General features: G+C 48.1%; 1 protein-coding gene across 9 annotated transcripts in view; it reads left to right on the top strand.

Moving 5' to 3' along the window:
• Positions 1-267: 267 nt before the first annotated feature.
• The window catches only part of MROH7 (maestro heat like repeat family member 7), a 50,427-nt gene continuing 28,339 nt past the window's right edge, over positions 268-22,355 (top strand). For 4 of the 9 annotated variants that reach the window (XM_032303130.1, XM_032303128.1, XM_032303124.1 and 1 more), the window contains exons 1-7: positions 305-490; positions 8,782-8,816; positions 9,588-10,893; positions 15,266-15,339; positions 18,406-18,495; positions 20,066-20,145; positions 20,424-20,553. In XM_032303130.1, the coding sequence (XP_032159021.1) occupies positions 9,663-10,893; positions 15,266-15,339; positions 18,406-18,495; positions 20,066-20,145; positions 20,424-20,553 (1,605 nt within the window). In that variant the 5' untranslated portion in view covers positions 305-490; positions 8,782-8,816; positions 9,588-9,662. The other 5 variants (XM_032303126.1, XM_032303125.1, XM_032303127.1 and 2 more) reach the window with 5 other exon arrangements.

The raw sequence follows: 22,355 nt of genomic DNA, 5'->3' as shown, positions 1-22,355 counted from the left end.
GGTATGCTGTACCCCAAACCTGCAGTGTTTCTCAGAATCAGTCACCCCAAGATAAACAAATACGTAAGGTCATATGGTGAGGGGCTTTGATGGGGGGACTTGAATGCTGGGCAAGAAACCTGGTCTTTGTTTGAGTAAGGTCATTTCTCAGTAGTGGTAAAGGGTTCTTCTTTGAAAGGATACCTCCCAGCTTCTAGCTACGGTATAGGCAAAAGGAGGAACCTCATTGGCTGGAAACTCCTGAGCTATGGTGACCTCACAAAGACCATAACACCAGCCTGGGCTAGGGGGAGACTAGGTAAGCTGAGGGGTGGCTCTGGGAAAGTCCCAGGGGTGGAGGCAGCCTCAACAGCCTCCACAAGGCATTTACCACCTTGACCCCACCCCTCCTGGGTAAAAGTCTCCCCCTGGCTGTAACTCCACAGTTAGAACTTCATACCTTTGGCTTAAAGCTGAATTTTTTGTAACCATGTGGATGCCCCAGGTGGAGGTAACACATTGAACTTTATAGCAGCGGCTCAAGGCCCGTGGAGAAAATTTAGGCTTGTTTTGAGAGTACGGTGGGTGGGAGTTGGGGGAGGTGAGAAGACCCCGGAAGGAATGCTGTAGACTGGGCTTGGTGGGGGAGGGGGGCAAGAAGGCAGAGACCCTGGAAGCCAGACTTGGTCTTTATCTCAAGTTCCTCCACCCTATCCTTACTGGTGGGGGTGGGAGGGATGATGGGGAGGAGCATTTACTGGGGAACTACTGGGGGTCAGGTGTTGTGATCTCACTATGTACATTACCCATTTTATTCCCTATGCTAATCTTACGGATTGAGTATTAAGACTGATGCTCAGCATGGTGAGGCCACCTGCCCACACTCACACCACTGGTGAGAGACTGAGTAGGTTTCAAATTCCAGTCCAGCTGACCCCAAAGCCCTGGACTGGTGCATTTTAACTGGGCATCAGGAGAGTTGTGTTGTTTTCGTTGGACTTTTCTGCTAGGGTAGGGCCTAAGTGGCAATGGGAATGGGGAGTGAGAAACAGGGAGATGTGGCTTTACTGATTCATGGCTCAGAAATCTCTGGGGTGTTGTAGGAAAAGCTGTCAGTTGAGAGGACCTGGATTTGAATTCTGACTGCCATTTTCTGGGGCTTTGCAAACATTACTTTAGATTCCTGAATAGTCTGAATTAACATGCCAGTAAGTGAGGATAATGATACATATCTTAAAGAGTTGTCAGACAGCCACCCCCCCACCCATCCCTCCCCCACCCATCCCTCCCCCATCCACCTATCCACCCATCCATCCACCCACCCATCCATCCACCCATCCAACCACCCATCTACCTATCTACCCATCCATTCACCCACCCATTCATCCACCCACCCATCCACCCACCCACCCATCCACCCACCCATTCATCCACCCCTCCATCCATCCACCCACCCATCCATCCACCCACCCATCCATCCACCCATCCATCCACCCATCCACCCACCCATCCACCCACCCATCCACCCACCCATCCACCCATCCATCCATCTGCCCATCCATCCAACCATCAAACCACCCATCTACCTATCTACCCATCCATCCACCCATCTACTTATCCATCCACACATCCATCCATCCATCCATCCATCCATTCCCTTACTCGATGTATGTTTCTGAACCTCCCCTGTGTGTTAGGCACTGTGCCATGTGCTGGGAAAACAAGGGTAAAAAGATGGCCAGACATAGACAAGTTCATTTTTTTTTAGAGTGGAGACATACAAATAAACAGAGTGATCCTCCAGAATAGAGTGATCCCACCTACATTTGAGGGTCTCAGGAAGACTTCCTGGAGGGACTCCTAAACTGGCATCTGAAGTGTTAGATGTTAGCCAAAGGATGTGATGGAGGTTTAGATGGCTAATCTTGGGGAAGTTTACAGGAAGAAAAAAGCATTTTACAAAGGCCCCAAGTCAAGAAGGAGGCCAGCACATTTGAGGCACTGGGAGAAGTTGAGAGGGATTCAAATATGGGGTTGGGGAAGGTAATGGAGGGAGCAGGAGGGGAGGGCAGGCCTGTGGGCTGAGGATCCTGGCAAAAGAAACACAGTAATCACACTGTAGACAGGGATATCTCCACCAGCAGCCTACCCACCAGCAATGTACCAGTCACTTCGGGGAAGGGCGGAAGTGGGGAGAGCTTGATAAAAGTCGGATTCCTCAGCCCCTTCATAGGTGCCAAGTGGAGGCCCAGAAATCTGTCTTATAAAAAATATGAGGTTTACCTACACCCCATCATCTGAAAACCCATGAGGAGTCACAGACGGGTTCTACAGGGGAATGGCATGGTTGGGTTGGCATGCATTTTTCTTTTGTCCTAGAATATCTTTATTTCCCCTTCATTCCTGAGGGATAGTTTTGCCTGATCGAGAATTCATGGTTTACAGCTTTTTTTTGTTTCAGCACTGGAAGCATGTGTGCAACCTCTCTCTGGCCTCCCTGGTTTCAGATGAGAAATCCTCTCATTCCAATTGGTGTTCTCTGATATGTAATACTCTCTGGTTGCTTTGAAGATTTTTTTCATCGTTTTTAGTTTTGGGGACTTTAATCCTGATGCATTTGGCATGGACTTCTTTGGGTTTAACCTGTTTGTGGTTTTCTCAGCATCCTAGATCTGTATGTTTATGTCTTTCACTAAATTTGGGACATTTTCAGCTATTACTTTTTTTAAAAAAGATTTTATTTATTTGAGAGAGAGAGCATAAGCAGAGGGAGAGAAAAGCAGAGAACGAGAGAAGAAGACTCCCTACTGACCAGGGATCCCAATGGGGGCTTGATCCTGGGACCCTAGGATCATGACCTGAGCCAAAGGCAGGTGCTTAACTGACTGAGCCACCCAGGTGTCCCTCTGCTATGACTTCTTTGAATGTTTTCAGTACTCTCTCTTCCTCTGGAACCCTAAGAGTGTTAGATATTTTGTTTTGCACCACAGGTCCCTGAGGCTCTTTTCCTATTTTTTAGTCCATTCTCTCTCTTGCTCAGATGAAGTAAATTTCATTGCTGTCTTCAATTTCACTTATTCTGTCCTCTGCCCCCTCTACCCTATTATTGAGCTCGCCTAGTAATTTAAAATTTTTTCAGTTGTGTCCTTAAAATAACTTCTATTTTAATTTCAGTTATCGTATTTTTCATAAGTTCTATTTCTTTGCTAAAATTTTCTAGTCTTTCATTTGTTTCAGGAGGATTGGTAGTTGCCTGGTGAAGCATTTTTATAATGACAGCTTTTAAATCGTTCTTGCAGACTCCAGCATCTGATTCATCTCAGTGTTGGCATTAGGTATTTTTTCTTGAGATGAGATTTTTTCCTGGTTTTTGGTATGGTGGGTAATTTTTGATTATGTCCTTGATATCTTGGACATTATGTTAAGAGACTTTTGATCTTACTTAAATCTGTTTTAGCTGGCAATCAACCTGTTAAGGTTTAGAATGTAGGTCCTGGCCTGCCTTTATGGACTATTGTTCCAATGGTTGTTTTTTTTTTTTTTTTAAGATTTTATTTATTCATTTGACACAGAGAGATCACAAGTAGGCAGAGAGGCAGGCAGAGAGAGAGAGAGGAGGAAGCAGGCTCCCCGCGGAGCAGAGAACCCGATGCGGGACTTGATCCCAGGACCCTGAGATCATGACCTGAGCCGAAGGCAGCGGCTTAACCCACTGAGCCACCCAGGCACCCCCAATGGTTGTTTTAAGAGGCTTAGTATGCCTTGTTCTTCTGGCCCTGATGGGGTTCTTGTTCATTCCCAGTGGTACCACCTGCAGGGGTAAGACGGTGCTTCCCTTGGCCACCTGTTGTCACTGGGAGGCCAGGAGCTGTGGGACCTGGTAAATTCTTTGCCATTGGGTGGAGAGCCCCAAGAGGCAGGGCTCTGCTGACACTGCTCCTGCAGGTAGATTGGTCTGCTGCTGCCCCAGATATAGATTGGGGATTAGAGCTCCCCACTGGGGGCCTGTCTCTTGTTCGGCTTCCCCTACCCTGGTCCTTTGGCCAGGGAACAGGCTTTTTTCCCCCTTTGTATGTGTGTATACACACACATACTCTTGGCAGATCTGTGTCTGTGGGCCTCTCTGGTGCCCAGTCTGGGATATATAGGAGATGAAAAGAAAACCCCAAGGAATGCACCCAGTGTCATCTGTCCAGTCCTGAGGTTCCTAGCTAGTCCACTGCCGCCTTCCTAGCTTTCAGAGTCCTTTTATGGTTGTCGGTTGAATCATTTCCAGGATATTTAGTTGTATTTGGAAAGGAGGAGCAGGGAAAAGTGAGTCTATCCCTGTTACTTGGTACATGCATTAAAAAAATTGTGGCATAATGTACGTAGCATAAAATTCACCATTAGTGACATTTAGTACCTTCATAGTGTGTGCAACCACTGTCACTATCTAGTTCCCAAACATTTTTGTCACTCCAAAAAGTAAGCCCATACCCAGCAAACAGTCATTTCCCATTCTCTTTCCTTGGTCCCTGGCAACCTCTTTCTGTCTGCCTGAATCTGCTTTTAGTCTCTCTAGATTTGATTATTGTAGATATTTCACACAAATGGAATCATACAATATGTGGCCTTTGTGTCTGACTTCTTTCACTTCACATGGTATTTTCAGTTTGTCCTTAGCGAGTATATTCTTTTTTTACGGCTGAATAATATTCCATTGCATGGATAAGCATCTTGTTTATCCATTTGCCAGCTCATGGACGTGTGGGTTGTTTCCCCACTTTGGCTCTTGGGAATGTGCTACTGTGGACATTTTGGTACAAGTTTTTGTTGGAGCATCCATTTCTAATTCTTTTGAGTGCATAGCTAGTGGTGGAATTGCTGGATCCTAACTTCTTGAGGTAGCACCAGCCTGGTTTTTACAGAGGCTATACTATTTTACCTTCCTATCAGCACTATTTGAGGCTGTCAATTTTCTGTATCCTTGTCAACACTTGTTATTTTCTTTTTTTTTAATTTTAAACTTAATTTTTAATTTTTAAAAATTAAATTTTAAATTAAAATTTTTAATTTTTAAAAATTAAATTTTAAATTAAAATTTTTTAACTTTTAAGCTTTTTAAAAATTTTAAACTTTTTTTAAACTTTTTATTTTAAAAGTAATCTCCATGCCCAATGTGGGGCTCAAACTCATGACCCTGAGATCAAGAGCCATATGCTCTGCTGAGTGAGCTAGGAGGTGCCCCTTGTTATTTTCCACTTTAAAAATTATAGTGGGTGAGTGCCTGGGTGGCTCAGTGGGTTAAGCCGCTGCCTTCGGCTCAGGTCATGATCTCAGGGTCCTGGGATTGAGGCCCACATCGGGCTCTCTGCTCAGCAGGGAGCCTGCTTCCCTTCCTCTCTCTCTCTGCCTGCCTCTCTGACTACTTGTAATCTCTGTCTGTCAAATAAAATAAATAAATAAATCTTAAAAAAAAAAAAGAAAAAAAATTATAGTGGGTATAAAGTAATATCCCATCATGGATTTGATTTGCATCTTCCTAAGGACTAATGATGTTGAGCATATTTTTGTGTGCTTGTTAAATATTTGTATATCTTCTTTGGAAAAGTGTTGAATTCAAGTCTCATTTACCTATTTTTAAAAATGGATTGCTTGCCTTTTGGATGTTGAGTTTTAAGAGTTCTTTATATATTCTGGGGGTGTCTGGGTGGCTCAGTTGGTTAAGTGGCCGACTCTTGATCTCAGCTCAGATCTTGATCTCAGGGTTGTGATTTCAAGACCCATGCTGGGCTCCATCCTGGGCATGGAGCCTCTTAAAAAAAAAAAAAAAAAAGTTCTTCTTATATTCTGGATACTGGGCTCATCAAATATATGACTTATAAATATTTTCTCTCATTCTGCAGGCTGTCTTTTCACCTCTTGATGGTGTCTTTTGATGTACAAGTGCTTTAATTTTGATGATGCCTAATTTACTTTTTTTCTTTTGTTGCTTGTGCTTTTGGTGTCACATCCAAGAAACCAGATGTAAGGTTGTGAAGATTTACCCACATGTTTTCTTCTAAGAGTTTTATAATTTTAGCTTTGACACATCTTCATTCCTTTTCGAGTTAATTTTTATATATAGTGTGAGGTAGGGGTCTAATGTCATTTTTCTGCCTATTGAAACATGGTAGTCCTACCACCGTTTGTTGAAGAGACTATTCTACCTCCAATGAATGGAATTGGCATCCTTGTCAAAAATTAATTGACCATGGATGCATACGTTTATTTCTGGACTCTCAGTTCTATTCCATTCATCTGTACGTCTAGCCTTATGTAAGCACCACACGGCTGAATGCAATTTTAAAGGAGGATATGTGCTGCTCAATTTGGAAAATGGTGTGTTGGGAGCAGTCCCTACATACAGGGGTCTTAGGCAATGGGATCTGCTCTAGGGTTTGGAAAGGGCGATAGAGACAGGGGGAGATATTTGGGAGCTTTTCTGGAACCAGAGTTGGCTGAACTTGGCCAAAATTGGATGCAGCTGGTGAGAAAGAGAGTAGACAAGGATGATATCATTGCCAGTTTCTAGAAATGGATTCTCTAGGCATCAGGTGCCATGATGTCAGATGCGTGTGTGCACACACAGATGTGTGGGTGCATACTTACAAGTACTTAACACGTTCCAGGCCCATATAGCTGATAAGTGTGTTCTCCATGCGGAGCTAGAAGATCCACTGATAGTTACACCCCCGGAGAGCTCCAGGAACCCTTTTTCAAGGCCTGGAAGAGTTCACGGAGGAGAGAGGATGGGAATCCATCAGTGATTCTCTCAGTCTTAGATAGGATCAGCTAGTTGCTTTATACCTTTCCTCTGCCCTCCCTATTTGGGGCCCCTGGGCTTGGGAAGCAAAGGCCTGTAGGTAGCTTGTGGCTGCCGAGTCAGTACCGAGCTCCTTTGGCTCTGCAGTGTCCCACCCAAGCCCGGCAACAACCACCACTCTTCCCGATGCACAATGTCCTTTGGTGGAGGGTAAGACTTGGGCTGCCCCAGTCACTGGCAGGTGGCCCTGAAGCCTTGCCTGTCTGTTGCAAGATGAAAGAAGAGGATGAGGGAAAGAAGAGGGGAAAAGTGGGGGAGATCTGTTCATTTCTCACGGAAGAGGGAGGGTCAGCTAGGGTTGAGAGCTGTAGCTTTCTGCCCAGGGAGCCTGTACTACACACCTGCTCTGTTAGAGGGATGGAGTGGTAGAGGGATGGGGATTGTTCTCTCCCACAGCCCAAACCATGGAGGCCTTCGAAAATCCAACACATGGCCTCAGAGGCTGCACCTGGTGCATATTTTTCCAGGTTGAACGCCTCTCTTTGATAACTATGGTGTGTGCGTGTGTGTATGCACGTGCACGCACACACGCATAACCACAGGTGGGAGGGGTGATGAAGGGAAGATCCAGGGTTTTTTGGAAATGGAAGATTTTTTTTTAGCTCTTCTTTAAGTCAAAGAAGGCAAAACTGTGAACACAAATTAAGTATAGTGCTCTTGGAAAGGAGGTGTGTAGGCCAGGAGTCCTGAATTTTTTAATTCCATTAGCTTCAGGGTCCAATCAGCTCTGGGGCTGAGGCAGGATGTGAAACTATTCATGATCTGCTTGCTTGGAATGAAGGCAGCTCTCACTGGGCTCTGAGCACCTTACGCCTCTCTGCCCGCAGTGCCCGGCAAAGAGTAACGGAAAGGTAGCTTTCATTTAGAGAGGACCTTCGGTAGCCCGCATGTTTTGTGTTGGGCACTGAAACCTCCACCACCATGGGTGGCAGGCTTGATTCTTCCTGTGTTAGAGATGAGCAGGATGAGGGCCAGATGGGGAAAGTCTCCTGCCCAGGCTCACTCAGACTAGTAAGAAGTTGAACTGGGACGGAATCCAGAGCCATATGACTCCAAATCTATGGTCTTTCCAAAGCCAAGCTATAAAGACGCAGAGCAAAATTTACAGAATGAGTAAATGAGTTAGTGAATGAGTTAGTGTGTGAATGAATAATAAATGAATGAGTGATGAAATGAGCTAGCGAATGAATAAATGAGTGAATGAAGAAGACATAAAAAGAGGAAGCAAGCAGCTTATTTACCGAACAGTTCCTGTGTGCCAGGTGCTGTGCTAGACTCTTGGAGACCTTGTTACCTAGTAGAGAGACTAGATGATATTATGCGCCAACAAGGGAGAAGTGGACAAGATACCCTGGGAACTTACAGTGGACCTCACCTTTCCGGGGGTCGTGGAAGGCTCTTAAGTCGAAATTTGAAGGGAGAAGCCATAGGTGCTAGCCAGGGAAGGGGTCTGGAAAAGGGTGTGCCCAAATCCTGGAAGACCCAGACCGAACCCGGGAGCCTGGCTCTTTGGAGAAACACAAAAGCGTTGAGTGGTGGTGGCATGGAGTGGGGAAGGGAGTATGAAGGTGTAAGAGAACTGAAAGGGGCAATAAGGCCAGACACAGAAGGCTGCTTTAGGTCCTGCTGAGAGTTAGGGACACCATCCTGAAGACAGTGGGAAAAGCTGGGGAGGAGTTAGGTGGATATGAGGCATAAAGAGAGGGTCTTGGCTTACCTGAGTGCTGGTAGGGTGGGTGACATTCCTTTCCTTGACCTCTACTTCCTTAAGTATATAATGGGACATTAATATCTAACTTGAGGACTGTGTGTGTGTGTGTGTGTGTGTGTGTGTGTGTGTGTGTGTGTAGGGCAGATTTGCTTAGCAGATGTGCATGCCTGGCCTGTAGACTTTGCTCAGCAATCACTGAGAAAACACACTTGAGCTGTCTCGGTCTTCTTCTGTCTCCTCCCAGGGGCCCAGTCCTGCTTAAGAACACCATGAATGCAGGTGAGCTGTCCCAATGGTTCCAACGGGGAGAGGAGCCCAAGTGCGGGAGTGGGGTAGGGTGCGGGGAGGGTTGGGGAGTTCACCCCGCAGCTGGATTGCTGGTGTGAGGCGGCTCTGGTCTTGTGGCCTGCCCCCCGGTTTTCCTCCAGGTAACCTGCCTTCCCCAGAATAAGCAAACTGTCAAGGCCAGTGGGTAGCTCTGCCAGGGGCTACTTTGAAAATCTAGTGCCACAGCTGTCTGCAGAGTAATTCTAGAAATTTGGGCTGGAAGTTGGCTAACCCCTAAAGGGGCTCCTCCCTGCCCTTTTCTACCTTGGTCTAGTATTTATGGACTTCCCACTGGGTGCTAGAGGCTGGGGATGTCCCAGGGACCTAAGATGAGCATGGTTCTTGCTACCTCTGTCAGAGGCTAGATCATGAAATGGGGCACTGGAATAAAGTAGGATGAATATTTTGCTGGGAGGAGTGGGCTTGGCAAAGGACAGCACGAGGAGGTTTCAAGCCAAGAGAATTGCATGGTGGGCAGAATGCTGAGAGGAGGCAGGGTGTGGTCAGAGAAACAAGGTGGGGGGGAATGAGGATCTGGCTGGGACCCAGAGCTCAAGAGGTGAGGCTGTGTAGATGGATCTGGAAAGGTGGGCTGGGTGTGGTCATGACAGACCTGGGAAGTCCTGCAAGGGCTTTCATCCTAAGGATAGTGGGGAGCCGTGGAAAGGTTTTAAGCATGACTTAGAACGTGAAGCACGCTGAATTTGCCTTTTTCCCTCCCAGGAGCATTGCAGGGGGCTCAACAGTTGGCTGTTGGAGAGAAGGGAGCAGCGGCATTGAAAGACTGCCAGACTGGGCATGGCCCTGAGCCCAGGGGCTAGTGCTGTCCTCCGTGAAAGCCCAGAGATGACACCTAGTCTCAGCATCACTGAGGTCACAGATGTAGGCTCTGGTACCATCTCTGGGTCTCACTCAGACATGGGCCTCGTTCCTGTTACAAGCCCACCTCCAAATCCTGGCTCAGCCCTTGTTCCAGAACTTAATCCAAGTCTGAGTCCTGTGTCAGAGGAGTCCCCTGGCCTGGTGACTGGTAACACCCCCAGGCCTGTTGACAGCTGGGCTGTGGGTCCCGCCTCCCTCCAGATCACCACTTCCCATTCGGGTGAAGTCCTGGGCCTGAGTTCAAAACATGTCTCCAGGCCTAACTCCCAGACGGCCATAAGTCTAGCCTCAAACCTCGTTCTGAGCCCCAGCTCTACTGAGACCCAGGGTCTGCGCTCAGGGAGCCACACAGGGCCCAATTCTAAGGAGGCCTTCAACTCCCACTCAAGCCAGATTTTTGATTTGGGTCAGAGTAACTCCAACCCTTCCAGGCCTGAAGCAGACCCATTTATAAGGCCCTATTCAAGAGAAGCCCTGGTTGTGGGCCACTGTGTCTCCAGGCCAGGGTCAAAAGCACTCCTTATTCCAGCCTCAAACTCTCCTCTGGACCCAGACACCAAACAGATACTTGGTGCGGGCTCAAGAAACACCTCCAAGTCAGACCTGCATGCAGCTCGAGGTTCCAGTGGGACCCTGATCCCAGATGTCAACGAGACCATCACTGTGGTGTCACAGAAGATCTCCGGGTCTGTGGCAAAGGGAACCTTTGGAGCAGCCTGGAACACGAGCTCCAAGGGAACCATCAACGTGGCTTCCAAAGGCAATCCCAGGTCTGACTTGAACATGACCATCACTCAGGCCTCATGCTTCACCCTGATTCCTGGCCCCAATGACGGTATCAGCCTGCACTCCAGCACCCATGGACCCAACCCCACCCTTTCTCCACCCTCGTGCATGACCCTGCTCCTGGGCTCCAATGAGACTGTCAGCCTGGGCTCCAGCCTCATCTTCAGTGACACCTCCACCCTGACACTGAGCAGCCAGCAGGATTACTCTGAGGGCAACAGCATCCACACCATACCCTTGGATGAGAATCTGGGGAGCTGGGGCGAGATGGTCAGCACTGAGACAGGTCAGTTCCCGCTGGGGTTCACCACCTGTACCACTACAGACGAAGACACCAAAGCCTTCCAAAGCGTCCCAGAGGGTGAGTACAGCAGGGGTGACAGCCCCAGAGAGGGCACTACCTGGGAAGAATTTTGTATTCAGACTCATGGGGGCAAGGAGGCTAGAGAAGAGGAGTGGGAAGAGGAAGGAACAGCATATAGTGGGAAAGGAACAGCATACAGTGGGGGAAGGAACACCTGCAGTGGACAGCATGAAATGTATTAATTAAACACAAGAAATCCAGCGCTCAGCCTCTGCTTGCTGTGTGACTTGGGACAAGCTACTTAATCTCTCCGAGCTTCAATTTCCCTAACTGAAATATCTCCATATCATAATGCATTATTATGTCCAAAATATGAGGCACATAACTAACTACGCATTTCTTTCAAAATGTATGCCTCTTTCTTTCCAGTTAAATTTCAGACCTGGCTTCTCAGGTTCAAGTTTGACTAACAGAGCAGGTAGGCTCTAGGCTCAGCTCACCTCTGTTGAGTGTCTGCTGTCCTCACTTAAGTGAAGCCTTAAGTCCTATCCGGAGCCTGCCCCTCACTCAGCTGGGATACACAGGAGTTCTGTAAATTAATCCCTTAATGACTTATGATGTTATAAAGATCTTTTCCCAGTTATTTATATCTCCACATATTTTTGTTTGTTCATGCATCAATACCATATTGTGATTTTAAAAAATATACCGTGGCTTTGTAAATCTGTATTTACAAAGGTATAATAGGTATCTGGTAGGATGAGAATTCCTCTTTGAAGTTCTTCTCAGAATTCTTCTGAGGACAATAGCATCCGCACTTTGCCTTGGAGGCTATTAGTTGACCCTCATTTTTCCATAAACATTTTATTTAAAAACAAAAAAAATTTTTAAATTTTATTTTTAAGCAATCTCTCCACCCCACATAGAGCTTGAACTTACAACCCCAGCATGGAAGCTCATATCATAAAGCAACAACCCCCAGCCCTCTCTCTCCAGGCTCTGCTAAACTCTAGTATTCTTTCTTTCTCTGAATTTGCCTACTCTAGAGAGATCATGGAAGTGAAATCATACATTATTTGACCTTTTGTGTCTGGTTTATTTCACTTGCCCTACATTCATCTATGCTGTACCGTGTACACTACTTTCTTTTTATGGTTGAATAAAATTCCAAGATCTGTACCACATTTTATTTGTCCATTTCCCCTTAGATGGACGCTTGGGTTCTTTCCACTTTTTGGCTATTGGGACTAATGCTGCAATTACAAACATCAGTGTGCAAGTACCTGTTTGAATCCTTCTTTTCAAGTCCTTTAGATATACACCTAGGAGTGGATTTGCTGGATCATCTGGTCATTCTATCTTTAGCTTTTTGAGGAATTGCTAAGCCACTTCCCAGAGCAGCTGTACTATTTTGCATTTCCACTAGCAATGTTCAAGGGTTCCAGTTTCTACACTATTAATCTCTCCTTGTCAGCACTTGTTATTTTCCTTTTTTTGAAAATACTTTTATAATAGACATTCTGAAGGCTGTAAAGGGGTATCAAATTGAGGCTTTGATTTGCATTTCCCTAATGATGACTGATGTTGAGTATCTTTTCCTATGCTTATTGACTGCTTGTATATCTTTGGAGAAATGGGTGTTTAAGTCTTTTGCCCCTTTTCAAATTTGGTTGGTTGTTTCTTGTTGAGTTTTAGAAGTTCTTTATATATTCTGGCTACTAATTTTTTATCAGATATAGATTTGCAAATATTCTCTCCTATTCTGTGAGTTGTCTTTTCGTTCTCTTGGATGGTGTTCTTTTTTTTTTTTTTTTTTAAAGATTTATTTATTTATTTATTTGAGAGTGAGTGCATGCATGTGTCCATGAGCAGGATGGGGGGGCAGAAGAGGAGGGAGAGGGATAAGCAGACCCTGGTGATCTTTGACAAAGAAATAAATAAAAGCCTTTAAAAGACATTATTTTGGCTACTGGTGATCTTTGACAAAGAAATAAATAAAAGCCTTTAAAAAACATTATTTTGGCTATTTAGGGTCAATCTTTGCTTTTCTTTTTTCTTCCTTTTTTTAATCTTTATTTACTGGGTGCCTGGGTGGCTCAGTCAGTTAAGCATCTGCCTCTCCCTCAGGCCATGATCTCTAGAGTCCCAGGCTTGAGTCCCATGTCAGGATTCCTGCTCTGCAGGGAGTCTGTTTCTCTTTCTGACCCTCCCCCCACTCCTGCTTTCTCTCTCACTCTCTCTCTCTGTCAAATAAGTAAATAAAATCTTTTAAAAAAATAGTTTTATTTAGTTAAGTAATCTCTACACTCCATGTGGGGCTCGATTTGACCCTGAGATCAAGAGTCACCTGCTTTTCTGATTGCAGCCAGGTGCCCCCAATCTTTGCTTTTTATTTTTATTTATTTATTTTTTTAAAGATTTATTTATTTATTTGACAGACAGAGATAACAAGTAGGCAGAGAGGCAGACAGAGATAGAGGAGGAAGCAGGCTCCCTGCTGAGCAGAGAGCCCGATGCGGGGCTCGATCCCAGGACCCTGAGACCATGACCTTAGCCGAAGGCAGAGGCTTAACCCACTGAGCCACCCAGGCGCCCCCAATCTTTGCTTTTTAATAGGAACATTCTGCCCATTTGCATTTTTTAAAGATTTTATTTATTTGAGAGAGAGAGTAAGCCCGGGAAGGAGATCGAGAGGGACAAGCAGACTCTGCCCCTAAGAGTGGAGCCTGAGTAGGAGGTCATCCCACAACCCTGAGGTCATTATGGGAGGTGAGGAGAAACCAAGAGTCAACGCCCAACCAGCTGAGCCACCCAGGCCAGGCTTGTCCATTTGCATTTGTAAAGACAAAATGTTTTCAGGAAATAGACCCTGCCTGTATCAGTAGAATGTGTGAAGTGTACTAAGAATCTCAAATACAGCTCCATGAGTATTTACATATGTATGCAAGCTGGTAACCACTGCAGAGAACCAGACAGAGATCTTTCCCAGCAGCCCAGAAGCGTCCCCTGTGACCTTTGCCATTCAATACCCTGTCTCATGGGGCTAGGCTTTCTCAACCTTGGTGTTCCTGATGTTTTGTGTCAGATAGTTCTTTGCGGCATGGATGTAGGTATGGAGTGGCTGGTCTGTGCTTTGTAAGATGGATACCTGGACTGTCCCCAGTAGATGCTAGTGGCACTACCCTCTGTTTGTAATAGATGTTGTGTGGAGAGGTACGCGGAGACTCTGTAAGCATCCCATTTCCCATCAAACTTTCAGCTATTTGTGTACTTGTTCTTATTAATACAGACTCATGATTCCTTAGGTCATTCAACGAATTATAATCTGTCGCTACTGCTGTTTATCGTGATCCTCAAATCATTCCCAGTTTGGCCAGTGGGATCCCCTTTAAGCGAGCTTTCACGTCCCAATGACATGTCCCCATCATTCTTGGAGCTCTCTTGTTTTCTGCTACCAGACGTTTCGGGCTCATTCTGTACGTTCTTGCCCAAATCTCAGACTCAGCCATTAATCTGAGGAGGTTTGTACCTTTTAGTGGAAAAGGGAACCTAGGAGATGAGATCTTGAAGCAAGCTATGTTCACGACTATTGGTGTCTCTGCTTCTCCCTATTGGCTCCTTCCTCCTGAAGCCCTGGTGGCCGAGATGGCCCTGAAACAAGTTCTAGGCACTCATAGGCCCTCAGAAGGAAAGAGACCTATTTTCTTTTGGGTTCCCCTCAGTCTCTTTAATAGGGGGTCTGTCAGTCCTGTTCAGTGTGGCGGGGGGCATGGGATGCTTTTATTGGTCAAGCCTGGGTTCCAGGCCCAGCCCTACCTGAAGAAGGGGTGATGTGTGTGCTTGCATAATCCAGCTTCCCTAGATCCAGGGAAAGGGTAGCCCACAGAGAAGAAGGGCCTCTTTCACCAGAAAGAAAGATGAGGAAATCCAGGGCTGACAAAACAGATATCTACTATTACAAATCAGAGTTTAAGTATATGTTGTGGTAACAGCTCTTTCACCTTGAAGGTCAGGGAGGCCTTGCCGAGCAGTGGCAGACAGGCAGAAATTTGAAGGAGGGGAGCCCTAGCTGTGCAATGGGGTGTGGTAGTGGATGCGCCCAGGTAGAGGAGACCACCTGTGCAAAGGCCCTGAGGGAGAAGATTGTCCTGGCCCAGAAGGAGGGCTGAGGCCAGAGCATGGCGAGAGAGAGGAGAGCAGCAGGACGCAGGCTGGGGAGGGGGGCAGGGGTCCCAGATCAGGCAGAGACTTGAGGGTGCTAACAAGAATAGTGGCTTTATGGTGCCACTGAAGGCTTTTGAGGAAGGTAGCTCTGTCTGGCAGCTAAGGGCATAAGGATTGGAGGGGGCCAGTGGGGCAGGGGAGACAGGGCTGTGGCACCAGATCTTTACCTTCCCTCTTGTCTCCTCATTGAAACTGTGACATTCAGGAATCTTCGATGAAGTGACCTCATGCCTGCTGAAGGTGCCAGGGAAGAGAGATGATGACAACAAGATGGCTCTGGTAGGCTTCCTGTCCAAGCCCCAGTGGACTTCCCTGGGGTACCCCTCCCCCCTCCTCCTCCTCCACTCTGCAGCCCCAGTGGTTCCTGTTTCTCTGCCCGGCTCTTCTTTTCTCCTGGGATTCGTCACCATCTGGTATACACTGTGCTTTACTAGTTCACCTTGGTTTTTGTTAGCCTCTCACACTGCAATGTATCCTCCATAAATCAAGGATTTTTTTTAGAGAGAAGGGAACACACACGAGTGGGGTGGGAGGAGCAGACAGAAGGAGAGGGAGAAGCAGACTCCCCTCTGAGTAGGGAGCCTGAGGTGGCCTCGATCTCAGGACCCCGGGATCCTGACCCGAGCCAAAGGCAGACGCTTAACCAACTGAGCCACCCAGGAACCCCCTGAATCAGGTCTGTCTTACTCTCAGCTCTATTCCCAGCATCTAGAATGGTGTCTGGAACATTATAGGTGCTCAACAAAGGTTTTTTAAGCAACTGAATCCATTGTAAGAGGGTCTCTAAAAGGGGAAGAAAGGTTAGGATTGCCCCTTTTCAGGACACAGCCCCAGCCCAGGTCTTGGGTCAGGAGGCCAGAGAAAGCTAGCACCCACAGGACTTGGTGAAGGCCAGTGGGGGAAGACTGGACAGGCTGGTGGATGTGAGTGTGAACACACCCATAGTCAGGGAGACTGGCAGGTGGATGGAACCCAGCGGTGGGATCCACCCAGGCCAGGCCAAGCCGGAGGGAGGCACTGCCCTCAGGCTGCTTCAGAGGCAAACTCCAGTCCCTGGAGTGCCCCGGGGTGGGGCATGGGGACAGGGTGCCAGGACTAATATAAGAGGTCTGGCATTTTAGGAATATCCATCCTCATCCCATGGCTTTCCTTTGTTGTCTATCTTGTTCTTGCCACACAGGCCTTTCTCAGTTTCTCACACATGGCATACTCATTCCTGCCCCAGGGCCTTTGCACTTGTCTTTTCTGCCAGTAAGTTTCTTCGCAGCTACAAAATGGGCATAATAAAGTTGAAGTGGAGGCCTGTGTTAATGTACGCACAACACTGAGCACAGTGCCTGCAATAAATAGAGTTTATTACTAGAGTTAGTCAACACGTTTTGTTGAGTCCCTACTATGTGCAAGGCATTGTTTCAGGTACTAGAGATATAACAGTGAAGTAACATTCTAGATTGGGGAAATAGGCAGAATTTCCTCTAGTTCTTTACATGGTTACCTCCCCCCCCCTTTTTTTTAATGGTTACCTCTCTCTTGTCATTCAGGACTCAACCCAAACATTGGCTCTTCTGAGAGGTCTCCCATGACCATTCAGTCTGTTAGCTATCCATTTATCATCACTTTGGCAGTTTAAGTTGTCAGTTGTAATTTAGCAAACCACCCCAAAACTTAGTGGTCTAAAAGTTAACTCTGCTGGGGGAATAAGGACTGAGGGGCCCCATTTCTCCTGATCCTGAAAATTTTGAAAAATTTTAATTTTTATTTATTTTTAACTGAAGCGTGTACAGTATTATAAGTGAGTACAGTATTATGTTTGTTTCAGGTGTACCACATAGGGATTCAGCATTTAGAGGACCGAGAGATCACCAGGATCAATCTCGCTACCATCTGTCACCATACAAAGCTGTTAAAATATTATCAACTATATTCCCTATGCTGTACATTGCATCCCTGTGTCCTAATTGTTTTATAATGGGATGTTTGTATCTTTTAATCCCCCTCTCCTGTTTTGCCCAGCCCCGCCCCACCTCCCGTTCTCTCTGGCAACCATGAGAACGTTTTCTGTATCTATGAATCTGTTTTGTATGTTCATTTGTTTTGTTTTTCCTGTCCCACATGCAAGTGAAGTCGTGTGGTATTTGTCTTTCTCTGTCTGACTGATTTCACTTAGCATTATATCCTCTAGGCCTATCCATGTGGTTGCAAGTGGCAAGATCTCATTCTTTTTTATGGCCGAGTTACATTCCAGTGTGTGTGTGTGTGTGTGTGTGTGTGTGTGTGTGTGTGTACAGATCTCACACACCTTCTCTATCCACTCATCTATCGGTGGACACTCAGGTTCCTTCAGTATCTTGACTGGTGTGAATAATGCCACAGTCAACCGTAGAACCCACATCTTTTAGAGTGAGTGCTTTTGTTTTCTTCAGCTAAATGAACTTGCTGGATTGTGTGACAATTCTGAAACCGTCTGAGCTCAGTGAGGTGGCTCTTCTGCTCTCTGTGCTATAGCCTGAGGTTACCCAGGAGCAGGGGCTGGAATGTCACCTTCCACGTGGCGTCATCGTCCTATATCTAGCCTTGCTTCCTTGTGGCATGGTGGCTGGGTTCCAGAAGGAAAAGGTGGCCAGTTCCCTGAAGGGCTAGGCCAGGAATTGGCACGTCATCACTTCATGGCCTTCTGTTGATCTAAGCAAGCCCTAAGATGAGCCCTGATTCTAGGGCTCTCTGTTCTCTTGATTGAGATGGCCAAGAATGTGTGGCCTCTCGCACCCACCACACTGCCTGTCGGGTTCACTTGCTTTTGCTTTCTTCCCTGGATGAAGTTAGTTTATCTATTTCATGAGTTTTGTTCTTCTGCCCTAAGATGATGAGAACACATAGATTAATTGGACGTTAGTAAAGATATTCCCTCTCTCAGCTGGTGAAACACCTTGACCTGACTAGGATGTGCCCTTCAGAGTGGGTACTAGAAAGCCCTTGAAAGGTATCACTCATGGTGGGATTTCGGCAGGAGGTGACAGCACCTCTTCTGTCCCCTCAGCTCCTGCCTCCTCTCCCCCAAGAGAGGGAGACCAGAGAGGGGGAGTGCTTTGCAGGGCCTGAAATCTGGTCCTCCTCCAAATGCTGCCCTTCAGGGATTATCCAACCCCTCCCCCACTGCCACCACAGCCTTCCTGAATCTGTACCCCACCTCAAGTGTCACCTTGGTTTCTCATTTCTCTGGAGCCCATGCTGGGGGCTGGCGGCTGGGGACGAGCTGGCCCTGTATGGTGGGGATGTGAGGGCCAGCCTTGAGGGCAGGGTCCTTGTGACTCTCACCCTGTGGTTTTGCCCTCTGCTGCCTCCCAGGTGGAGAATGTCATCGCCCTCCAGAAACGCCAGGAAGGGGAAGGCGAGAAGAAGACCATGATGAAGAAGATGATGGTGTGGGAACCCTGGGTGGGCCTGTGGCATTGGGTGGGGAGGAGGTGGGAGTCCTGGTCTGCCCAACGGACGAGACAAGGCTTGAGGTGGGAGGAGGACAGAGATGGGGGCAGGGCACTTGGACGTGAGCCGCGGTCCACCTCTAACTGCCCTCCACCCCGCTGACGGAGCTCAACCCCTTTTCCTTCTGTGAGCCTGGCTCTTCTCATCTCCTCAGTACCTGTGGTAATAATGCCTGTGTGTGGGCTCTCTTCTTGGAAGGATGTAACCCAGTGGTTAGATCACTGTAGAGCCCAAGTCCCTGTGAACAGTTGTGACTGTTTAACACATTCTTGTTCCAGACACTCCTCCTGGTGTGGAAACTTCCAAGAGTTTCCTTATTATTTGGCAAAATACATTCACTTCCCAGTTATCCACTGGAATGGTTTGGGCCGCTGAAGTCCCCAAAATTATATTTAGCTTTGTGTCCTTTAAAGAGAGCAAATCCTTGCCTTTGATAACTTCATTCAACCAACATTAATTGAGCCCCTATTGTATGTAGATGGGAGATCAAAAGTGAGAAGTAATTATTTGGACGTTTTTATTTTATTATTTCTTTATTTACTTGACAGAGAGATATCACAAGTAGGCATAGAGTCAGGCAGCGGGGGGCAGGGGGTGGGGGGTGGGGGTAGGGAAGCAGGCTCCCCGCTAAGCAGAGAGCCTGACTTGGGGCTCTATCCCAGGACCCTGAGATCATGACCTGAGCTGAAGGCAGAGGCCCAACTCACTCAGCCACCCAGGCACCCTTTTATTTATTTTTAAGATTTGATTTTATTTGAGAGAGAGAGAGAGAGCATGAGTGTGGGGGGGCAGGGAGGGGTGGGTGGAGCAGCAGGCAGAGGCAGAGGGAGAAGTAGGCTCCCCCTTGAGCAAGGAGCCCAATGTTGGGGCTCAATCCCAGGACCCTGGGATCAGGGCCTGAGCCAAAGGCAGAGGTCAAACCCAATGAGCCGCCCAGGTGTCCTTTATTTTGTTTTTAAAGATTTTATTTATTTATTTGAGAGAAAGAGAGAGTGCACGCACCAGCTGAGGGAGGGGCAGAGGGAGAGGCAAGCAGACTCAGCACCAAGCAGAGAGCCCCACAGGGGACTTGATCCCAGCACCCTGAGATCATGACCTGAGCTGAAGGCAGACGCTTAACTGACTAAGCCATTCAGGTGCCCTTAGGACAATTTTAAAGGAATTCAAGTGGACCCTCTTCCAGAGCCATTCATGGTGGCTTTTTTTGCTTTGGGCCAGCCCATGGCTTAAATATACCTCCTTACCACGGGGCTGCTGAAGCAGTTCTTGCTGGGCCCTGTGTGTGGGGTGTGGCTGGTTAAGGTGTGGTGTGTATTTGGCGGCCTTGAACTGAGCCCAGGACCGGGTTTGAGCCATGAGCCAGCTCTCCCCAGAGGAGGCCCTGCATGGTGTGGAGGTGGGGAGTTCTGTCCAGGCTGAGGGGCTGGCACAGCCCCGCGCCCTGTGCGGAACAGCGGCCTCGGTCCTGGTGGTCTACAGTGGACTTGCCCCCTCATTGGCCCCTCTGTGGTCCCCTGTCCAGAGGCAGATCCAGGAGGAGCCACTGGATTCCCTCTCAAGCACTGTCCGCTGGCAGGCCATGGAGACCCTGACCCAGCTGAGGTGTCCACAGCCCCCTCCCAGACCTCCAGCCTCTCCCTTTTTCCCTGGGCTCCACCTCTCTCCCCTGGGGCCTGTCCTCAGTGCCCCACCCACTCCTGGGCCTTTTCCTCTCCTCAGGCCCCGTCCTGCACACCCACTTCCCTCCTCCCCACCTCATCTTGCTCAGGCCATGCCCAAGCCTCCAGCTAGGTGCCCTCCTCCCTGCCCCTCATCCTTAACTTCCTGCTTCCGGCCACAGGGCCCCTCCCTCACTGCCTCCCCTCCCCCCTTGCTTTCAGTCACTCCCAGCCTATCCTGGGCTGGCAAGAAAGAGCAGAGCTGGTGAGCACGTGCGTGAAGAGTGTGTTCTCCCTCCCCTCCGTGCAGGCCATGCAGGAGAAAGACGAGGCCAAGGCTGAGGACATACAGGTGAGTCCCCAGGGCTGTCCGGGTCCTTAGACAAAGGTGCATTTCTGACCTCCTAGCGGGGAGAGAAAGAGCATTGCAGAAGGTAGATGTGAATCTTCACACCCCTCTTCAAGCTGCATGACCTTGCCTCTCCTGGCCTGAGCAGGCTCTTGATAAATATTCGGTGAATGAGTGAATCTTCAGAATAAGGAATCGCTCGTCTGGGATGCTCTGTCCACTTGTGGGTTCTGCCCTAAGAGAGGGATGTGAGCCTGTGTTGGTGCGGCCAGAGGAGGTGGCTGGGAGTGGGAGGAGGAGGGCTGAGGACTGGCTGAGCTGGGGTGATGCCTAGCTGGGATGAGGGTAGAACGTCGAGGGGCTCCTGTGAGTGTCTTCCAGCCTGGGAAGGGTGGTCTAAAAGTGGGTAGAGGTGATCCTTAGTGTAGGATGTAGGGTCCAGGGGAGAGGTTTAGGGAGAGGAGTTTCAGCCCAGAGGGAGGCACATTCATTCATCCTTTCATTCAGCAAATACAAACAGTGCCCACTCCAAACTACCAGGGGCTGGGGGATACAGTAGAGGGAGGGGAGGGGGGAGAGGGACACTGTCAAAGAACCATACAAATAAATGCACATTTATTCATGGTAAATGTTGCAAGCAAACTTAGGATGGGTATCCTGGCCTAGGTGGGGGGTCAAGGGTCATGGTGCTGCAGCTGAGAGATTACAGAAGAGCTGGTTAGCTGGGGTGGAGCGGTGGGCAGAAGGAAGGCCATGCCAGGCAGAGGGAACAGCCTGTGCAGTGGTCTGAAGACTGTGAGAACAGGGTGACTGCAAAGACAAGGGGTCAATGTGGCTGGAGCCAAAGGTTGAGGCAGGAGGGCTGGGAAGCGAGTCTAGAGAGCAGTAGGAGCCAGACCACACTGGCAGCATGAGGACTCTGGGTCCTGGGAGGTAGGTGGTGCACCGAGACAAGGTGGGGGAATCCTTGCTGCCTGGCAAGAGAGCAGGAAGCCCTCTTGCAGTACCAGGCTTAGACACCAGAGGTCAGTGCTGCACAGTAATGGGTCCGTGGATGGGCGGGAAGGAGGTGGTAGCAGGACAAGCAGGGCCTGGCTTGGTGGTTGTGGTGTAACCCTGGTGTGCACAGACTGGGGAAGCCTGGGCGAGGACACCCTGGGAGACAAACAGACATGATGAGCTGGCAGAAGGAAAGGATGCAGGGGGCAGAGGGTCTTCCCAGAGTGGCCCAAACCCACTCTGTAGCCTTGTGTATGAGTAACGCCTGCACCTTCCTAAGACAATTCTGGGACTGGGGTGTGGCTGAGGGAAGGGGAACCGCGGCAGGGGAGACATGACTCCCTGCAGGGGCAACTTAGAAAGTCTACTTCGGTCTAGGAGTATCAAGTAAAAACACCCGGAACAATAGTAAAAGGCCGACCCTCCCGTTTTTCTGGCTCTTACCGCTCTCGTGCCATTTGCCCACCCAGCCTCTCTTTTGTTCCTCACCACTGGAAACCGCGTCAGCTTGGATACATGCATCCTCATTTGCAAAATGAGAAAAACACTTTGAGGGCACATTGATATGGTTGTGTGAATCTCCACACTGACCTGGCCCATGATAGATTCTCAGTCAATGCTGGGGCTCCTCTTCTTCCTCCTTTAAGGCATGAGTGCAGGGATAATAATCACCAATTTGTTATTTTTTAAGATTTTATTTATTTATTTGAGAGTGAGAGAGAGAGAAGGAGCCTGGGAGGGGCAAAGGAAGGGAGAGAATCCCAAGCAGACTCCATGCGGAGCACAGAACCTGGTAAACAGGTCAA

Source organism: Mustela erminea, chromosome 10 (genome assembly GCF_009829155.1).
Source record: "Mustela erminea isolate mMusErm1 chromosome 10, mMusErm1.Pri, whole genome shotgun sequence".
Lineage (NCBI taxonomy): Eukaryota > Metazoa > Chordata > Mammalia > Carnivora > Mustelidae > Mustela > Mustela erminea.
This window is presented reverse-complemented; position numbering and strand designations above follow the sequence as displayed.